Below are 7,995 nucleotides of genomic sequence, written 5' to 3' on the forward strand. Positions count from 1 at the left end.
CGGGAATTTGATGTCTTTCCTGGTGCTGATTATAGTCACATTTGTACGCCTGTTATCGTCTGGTGTTTTCCGGTTGCAACTGTTGACCTCGCTGGGCGGAATGTAGAGAACATAGTAAAATCTCTTGTCCTCTTTCTCGTCTCAGTCGTCAGTCGCAAGGTCATTCTCGTCGACGTCGGTGGTGGCTCGGGAGAGCCTGCTGGTGTCGATTTAGTGAGTTTCGAGTGGTCCGTCGTTGTCGTCGTTTTTGGATGTGATGTCTTGATGGGTGGATGAGACACCCATGATGGGTGACGTCCATGTTACCGGACTGGTTTTGGGACCCGCTACGGGGTCGGACGTCGGGCTGGCACCAGCTCGGAGAAGGTCGCCGGGGACCGTCACCATCGGCAGTACATTTGCGGTGAGCAGCCAGTTGGTGTGGAAGTATTGGTTGACGTCGTTTCCCGCTAATTTGTCTTCGAGATGTAGACGTACCGGTAGCAGGGTGTTGTTGGTGGTAACTGCAGGCTTGGGTGGTGGTAGTGACGGCTGCGGAGGTGAGCTCGGCTGAGTGTGGCGTTCCCAGGGACCAGGAGGTGGTGAGGTAACGGCAGCTTCCCCAGGCGTGTTCCCAGGCAAGACCGGGAATGTAGACGTAGAAGGATTGGCAGGTCGAAGTGTGGCGGTGGCGGGAGAAGGCGTGGTGTGGCAGGTCGAGGTGTGATGGTGGCAGGTCGAGGTGTGGTGGTGGCAGGTCGCGGTGTGGTGGTGGCAGGTTGAGGTGTGGTGGTGGCAGGTCGAGGTTTGATGTGGTAGGTCGAGGTGTGGTGGTGGCAGGTCGAGGTGTGGTGGTGGCAGGTCGAGGTGTGATGTGGTAGGTCGAGGTGTGGTGGTGGCAGGTCGAGGTGTGATGTGGTAGGTCGAGGTGTGGTGGTGGCAGGTCGAGGTGTGGTGGTGGCAGGTCGAGGTGTGGTGGTGGCAGGTCGAGGTGTGGTAGTGGCAGGTCCTGGTGTGGTGGTGGCAGGTCGTGGTGTGGTGGTGGCAGGTCAAGGTGTGGTGGTGGCAGGTTGAAGTGTGTGGTTGGCAGGTCGAGGGGTGGTTGTGGCAGGACGCGGTGTGGTGGTGGCAGGTCGAGGTGTGGGAATAGCAGGTCGTGGTGTGGTGGTGACAGGACGCGGTGTGGTGGTGGCAGGTCGAGGTGTGATGGTGGCAGGTCGAGGTGTGGTGGTGGCAGGTCGAGGTGTGGTAGTGGCAGGTTGAGGTGTGGTGGTGGCAGGACGCGGTGTGGTGGTGACAGGTCGAGGTTTGGTGGTGACAGGTCGAGGTATGGTGGTGGCAGGTCGAGGTGTGGTGGTGGCAGGACGAGGTGTGGTGGTGGCAGGTCGAGGTGAGGTGGTGGCAGGTCGAGGTGTGGTGTTGGCAGGTCGAGGTGTGGTAGTGGCAGGTCGAGGTGTGGTGGTGGCAGGACGCGGTGTGGTGGTGACAGGTCGAGGTGTGGTGGTGGCAGGTCGAGGTGTGGTGGTGGCAGGTCGAGGTGTGGTGGTGGCAGGTCGCGGTTTGATGGTGGCAGGTCGAGGTGTGGTGGTGGCAGGTCGAGGTGTGGTGGTGGCAGGTCGCGGTTTGATGGTGGCAGGTCGATGTGTGGTGGTGGCAGGTCGAGGTGTGGTGGTGGCAGGTCGAGGTGTGGTGGTAGGAGGTCGAAGTGTGGTGATGGCAGGTCGAGGTGTGGTGGTAGCAGGTCGAGGTGTGGTGGTGGCAGGTCGTGGTGTGGTGGTGGCAGGTAGAGGTGTGGTGGTGGCAGGTCGAGGTGTGGTGATGGCAGGTAGAGGTGTGGTGGTGGCAGGTCGAGGTGTGGTGATGGCAGGTCGTGGTGTGGTGGTGGCAGGTCGAGGTGTGGTGGTGGCAGGTCGAGGTGTGGTGATGGCAGGTCGTGGTGTGGTGGTGGCAGGTCGAGGTGTGGTGGTGGCAGGTCGAGGTGTGGTGATGGCAGGTCGTAGTGTGGTGGTGGCAAGTTGAGGTGTGGTGGTGGCAGGTCGAGGTGTGGCGGTGGCAGGTCGTGGTGTGGTGGTGGCAGGTAGAGGTGTGGTGGTGGCAGGTCGAGGTGTGGTGATGGCAGGTCGTGGTGTGGTGGTGGCAGGTCGAGGTGTGGTGGTGGCAGGTCGAGGTGTGGTGATGGCAGGTCGTGGTGTGGTGGTGGCAGGTCGAGGTGTGGTGGTGGCAGGTCGAGGTGTGGTGATGGCAGGTCGTAGTGTGGTGGTGGCAGGTTGAGGTGTGGTGGTGGCAGGTCAAAGTGTGGTGATTAACAGGTCGCGGTGTGGTGGTGGCAGGTTGAAGTGTATGGCTGGCAGGTCGAGGTGTAGTGGTGGCAGGTCAAAGTGTGGTGATTAACAGGTCGCGGTGTGGTGGTGGCAGGTTGAAGTGTGTGGTTGGCAGGTCGAGGTGTGGTGGTGGCAGGTCGAGGTGTGGGAATAGCAGGTCGAGGTGTGGTGGCGGCAGGTCGAGGTGTGGGAATGGCAGGTCAAGGTGTGGGAATAGCAGGTCGAGGTGTGGTGATGGCAGGTCGTAGTGTGGTGGTGACAGGTCGAGGTGTGGTGGTGACAGGACACGGTGTGGTGGTGGCAGGTCGAGGTGTGGGAATAGCAGGTCGAGGTGTGGTGGTGACAGGTCGAGGTGTGGTGGTAGCAGGTCGAGGTGTGGTGGTGGCAGGTCGAGGTGTGGTGGTAGCAGGTCGAGGTGTGGTAGTGGCAGGTCGAGGTGTGGTGGTGGCAGGACGCGGTGTGGTGGGGACAGGTCGAGGTATGGAAAAGGCAGGTCGCGGTATGGTGGTGGCAGGTCGAGGTGTGGTGGTGGCAGGTCGCGGTTTGATGGTGGCAGGTCGAGGTGTGGTGGTGGCAGGTCGAGGTGTGGTGGTGGCAGGTCGAGGTGTGGGAATAGCAGGTCGAGGTGTGGTGGTGGCAGGTCGAGGAGTGGTGGTAGCAGGTCGAGGTGTGGGAATAGCAGGTCGAGGAGTGGTGGTAGCAGGTCGAGGTGTGGGAATAGCAGGTCGAGGTGTGGTGGTGGCTGGTCAAGGTGTGTGAATGGCAGGTCAAGGTGCGGTGGTGGCAGGTCGAGGTGTGGTGATGGCAGGTCGTGGTGTGGTGGTGGCAGGTCGAGGTGTGGTGGTGGCAGGTCGAGGTATGGTGATGGCAGGTCGTAGTGTGGTGGTGGCAGGTCGAGGTGTGGTGATGGCAGGTCGTAGTGTGGTGGTGGCAGGTCGTAGTGTGGTGGTGGCAGGTCGAGGTGTGGTGGTGGCAGAGGTTTCCGTCGTCTAGTTGATCACTTACTACCTGCGAGGGCAGTCAGGGAAGACAGCAATAGTTTGGTCGTTGCAGAAGAGGCACTATAGGTGGGAGGCAGTGCAGGCAGTGTAGTGGTGGTCCTCAGCGCATGTGCTACATTTTGGTGCGCGGAAAGTGCACTTGCCGGTGTAGTGAAAGTTCTGGTAACACCTGAAGCATTGCTTCAGCTCCAAGTATCTTACCGTCTTTACTATGTCGGGTGGTGTGGTGATTCCGAAACGTCAGAATGTGCTGGTTGTGATGTGGTCGGCCGCGGCGACCGTGAATTTATATAGAATTTATATTTACGTTAAGTTATATATGTCGATAGCAATTTGTATGATGTTAAGTGGACTGTATTTCTGCAATAATCTCTCAAATCGATCCACTACACATTGGGGGGGGGGGGATAATATTGCATTTATATATATGCAGCAAATCAAATTACAGTATTAAACTACATATATAAGTATACATTGCGGAGGTTCCTTATCTTATTGTACAGCAGGCCTTAGTCCACCAGGTATAACTAGGATGTAGACATCAAATTATCCTTGTGAGACAGCTTCCATCACCCAGTAACTGATGCACAAAGCTTGCTTCCTCTTCTTGACCTGTCAAAAGGGCGCTAGCTAAAAGCCAGAAACCTAATATATGACAGCTATATCAGAGAAAACACTGTACAATAGATCATAAAGACCAAGGCTTAATTACCTTTTTTGAGTCGATCATTTGTGCTCTCACTGGTTCGCCCAAAATATCTACCTAACATTAATGGCCAAAAATTATTAGATAAACGGGTTTCGGAAAGACACCTCCCTTGTATTTGTTGACAGCGTGTTGATGGAAGACCACTACTCTGATCTTCGTCACACTTCGTCCAAGAGAATTTATATAGGAGCCGAATTTGCCCCACGACTCTGTGGTCTAAAACAACAATGGCTGACCACTCCCTCCTCACTTTGTAGAGATGACAGTAACTGATAGAATGGTCACATTTACTCTATTTTAATATTGATAATTAAGTTAATTTATATGAGATGTTTTTATGATGGTAAAGTCCAAAGACTAATGTATTTAAGAATAATTCCTACCGTAATAGGTGGTGAATTTATAATAGTATGTGGCAATGATATCCCTTTTTCTATAGACGGAAAATTCCACTACAAGTTACATTTTCTATGGGTTAACTTGTTTATACAATGGCAGCAATATTATCTGCCATTGCATTGATATTAGTAATTGGTGTCAGATGTTCCGACATAATTCCCCGGGGGCTGCTCACGGGTCGCAGTCCTATTTAGAACAGACGAACACCAATACTCCTCCTTCGAATTATTAGATTAATTTGATGTTAGTAGTTAGTAATCACACATTTGTGCGTCTGTTCGTACAGGACGGATGTCCCGTACTCGAGTTGCAGGGGTTAGAAGTCTAATGCGATTTCATTTCCCTGTTAACTCCTGAAAGGCAAAAATTCAAGCCTAAATACATATTTTTTAACCCAGAAGACTGAATGTGATCAAGTACTACAGTCAAGTATGATTCAAGGACTGCAGTGAGATCAGTGACATTAGATATAACTTGAAGCTTGTTCAGGAAACAGGTTACTGATATATAAACACTGAGGCCCATCGAATACATCTTGATTAAATAATAAATGTATCAAAATCAGTCATCAGATTTATTGGGGTTTAATTTAGTTAGTTGATTCAGAGGATTGAATAGCCCATCATTAAAGTCAAGTATGGTTCTGAGACTGCAGTGGGTTCAGTGACATTGGTCGCAGTCACTTGTAGCTGTTTAGGCTACTGTTCACTGATTTGCCACTGAAGCCTCATGAACTCATCTTTAGCTTTAAAATGATGAAATTAACATCAACCTCTGTTACTATAGTCAGCTGTAATCTCCTTAGTATAATGCTACTGGAGAAATATAATCAGCTGACAAATTTAGATTTCTACTGGTATTATTTATCTGCAGCCATAGGTCTCCTTAGGCTTGATACTGGGCCTGAGAGTAATTTACCTCCTGCAGAATTTAACATGGTTATGCCCTGATATTTAGTAGGACTACCGATGAATCGATGGCAATAGTCTGTCCCTACAAGGAGACCGAAGTCGGTGAGGTGATCAGACTTAATATTATCTGCCAATTTTATTCCTCTATTTCTCAGGAATTTGGCTGTTGCTCTCAGACCTTGAACTTGTAGGTCTACTGGTATTTTTCCACCACAATGGCTTGTACTCGACAGAAGTACCTGCCTAAACGTACTGATGGTTTTACCACTTGGTAGACTTGAGGTCCTGCATCTGTTACAAACCCTGAGATATTGAATGACGTCTGGGCTACAGGCCGTAATTGTAGTTCATCTGCCAACTTTTTAGTGACATATGTTCTCTGGGACCCTTGGTCAAACAACCCACGGGTATTGACCTTGGCCCTCTTATTCTGGATGGTAATTTGGGCAGTAGGCAAAGTCGTATAACCTTTAGACTTTGCTGATTGGTCACTCGTTGTTTGTTGCACCTTGTAGTACTGTACTGTGGTGGGAATGCTATCTTCCACCTTGGGTCTTGAATACGTTAATTTCGTATATTTGCACAGTGCTGCATGGTGCCTACCTCTTCTACACCTGTTGCAGGTGTTGAATTGGGTCTCACAATAGTCTATGTTGTGTGTCTTGAGACACCTTGCACATCTCCCTAATTCCTGGAGTCGCTCAATACGAGTGTCTCTGGTTGGATAATTAGCACAACAATATGTTGAATGTTTCGTTTTGCAGAACATACATGTCCCCCAGCCTACTGCACGTTTGGAAGTTACCGGTTTGGGTGAACTAGTAACAGTAGGCTTGGAGGATTCTGCTGCATTTTCAGATTTTCTCCAACTAGATGTGAGAGTACTTGGCTGATGTTTATTTGGGGTAGTTGTCTTACCCTTTAATTGACTATTATTTTCTATTTCTGAAGGCTTGCATGAGGCTTTAACTTCCTCATTTGCTCGTCGTTTGTTTATGATGGAATATAAACCTTCAGTGATGTCCTGTAATGTCAGGATGGTGTTATGTTCTTGTGCATATAATTTATCTAGTATATCGCTGGACAATTTTAGTTGAAGGACTACTTTGGTCATCCATTCACTAGTAGTTATATCAACCTTAAGACTGAATGTTCTTAGTAGTGACTCAAACTCCATGCTGAAGGATTGTAATGAGTCAGCAGTCTGATCAGGTTGAGGTAAATCCAGCAGTTGTAGTACTAGATGTATGACAGTTTTCTCATTGACAGCATTATTCCTAGGATGCTGGACTGGGAAATTAGCTGTCACTGGAAACTGGAAAAATTACCCTCCTCTCCCACTTACGACTTCCTGGAGGGGAGCTAATGGACGTCCAGGCCTTCCTCTCAGGTATGGGGGTTCTCCTCTCCCTCCCCCCTCCCCAAACAACATATCCACTATGTTTTATCCCCTCTCATCCTCTACTCACAATCATCAAACTATTATCATCATCACACAGGATTAAGTCTATGACAAACACACATACATATTCATTTACTCCTTCCTCATATTCCACTCTTATCCTTGTATTTTCATAAGTCTTCCCAGAAATTCCCACATCTTCCCAGAAATTCCCTGTGTCTAGAGCGAGGGGCTGCACCTGCTCACCCACCACTCAAGACCGCGTCCGACACGCACCAAACTTCCGGGAAATTCCCCTCCCAAACCCTCTGCGACGACGACGACGCGCACCACCTGGCATCCAACAACATAACTTACTCTCTTTCCTGACCACATACCCAAAGACCGTCCGCTCACACGCGTCCGAAACACGCCAAACTTCCGGGAAAATCCCCCAATACCCTTGCGACTAGACACCCGCGCGCCACCTGTCGGGTGGCACTCACCTGAGTGCCACCTGGCAGGTGGTGCGCACGGTTCTAGTCGTATATTTCACTACTACATGTTAAATGAAACTACGTTAAATGAAAATAGCTGTCGCTATTTTCATTTACATTTTCTACTTCTGGATCAGCTTCACCTCTAATTTCAGTTTGGAGGCATGTTTACTTAGTAGCCTCAGGTATTGGATTTTCAGAATCCACAGAGACTGTGGATAAATTGTCTGAGAACTGCTTAATTTCTGGTGGAATAATATTGGGTGAAGCTGTAGTGGGTGAAGCTTTATCCTTGTTGATTAAAGGATCTAATCTGGCTTGACATTTATTCTCAAAAAGATCCAGATCATCCATAACATTATCTACTTTATTTGATGTACTGGCTAATTGTTCTGATTCAATTATCCTGTGTAAATGTTCCAACCTGCCTTGAGTTTCTTCATATTGTGCTAGGTCAGACAGGAATGGTTCCACATCTTCAACTACTATGTCGTCGTCGTCGTGGACTTGATTTTGGTAAGATTTCCTATTTGCTTTCAATACATGCAATTGGGTTTGAATCTGTAATAGTGGTATTTTCAACCAACGATAATTAATTACAGGCTCATATAACAACTGTTCATATTGGTCAAGATTTCTTGTCAGTTGACGTTTGCTTGCTACTAAAGCACGCTTTGCTTTTTGTGGATTAGTCATGGTGACTTGTTAATTGGGCATCACTGGCTCATAAATTGTGAGCAAGTACTGATGGTAGCCTAGGGTAAAATTCTGCAATCACTAGGCGATAATTCTACCTC

The 7,995-nt window shown here is 49.5% G+C and overlaps 1 protein-coding gene across 1 annotated transcript; it reads left to right on the forward strand.

Moving 5' to 3' along the window:
• Positions 1-1,308: 1,308 nt before the first annotated feature.
• Positions 1,309-3,059, forward strand: LOC123765598 (isoniazid-induced protein IniB-like). Its single transcript, XM_045754275.2, has 2 exons — positions 1,309-1,762; positions 2,416-3,059. The coding sequence occupies exons 1-2, from the start codon at positions 1,309-1,311 to the stop codon at positions 3,057-3,059; spliced, it is 1,098 nt and encodes a 365-aa protein (XP_045610231.2).
• Positions 3,060-7,995: the final 4,936 nt, after the last annotated feature.

Source organism: Procambarus clarkii, chromosome 30, assembly GCF_040958095.1.
Source record: "Procambarus clarkii isolate CNS0578487 chromosome 30, FALCON_Pclarkii_2.0, whole genome shotgun sequence".
Classification (NCBI taxonomy): domain Eukaryota; kingdom Metazoa; phylum Arthropoda; class Malacostraca; order Decapoda; family Cambaridae; genus Procambarus; species Procambarus clarkii.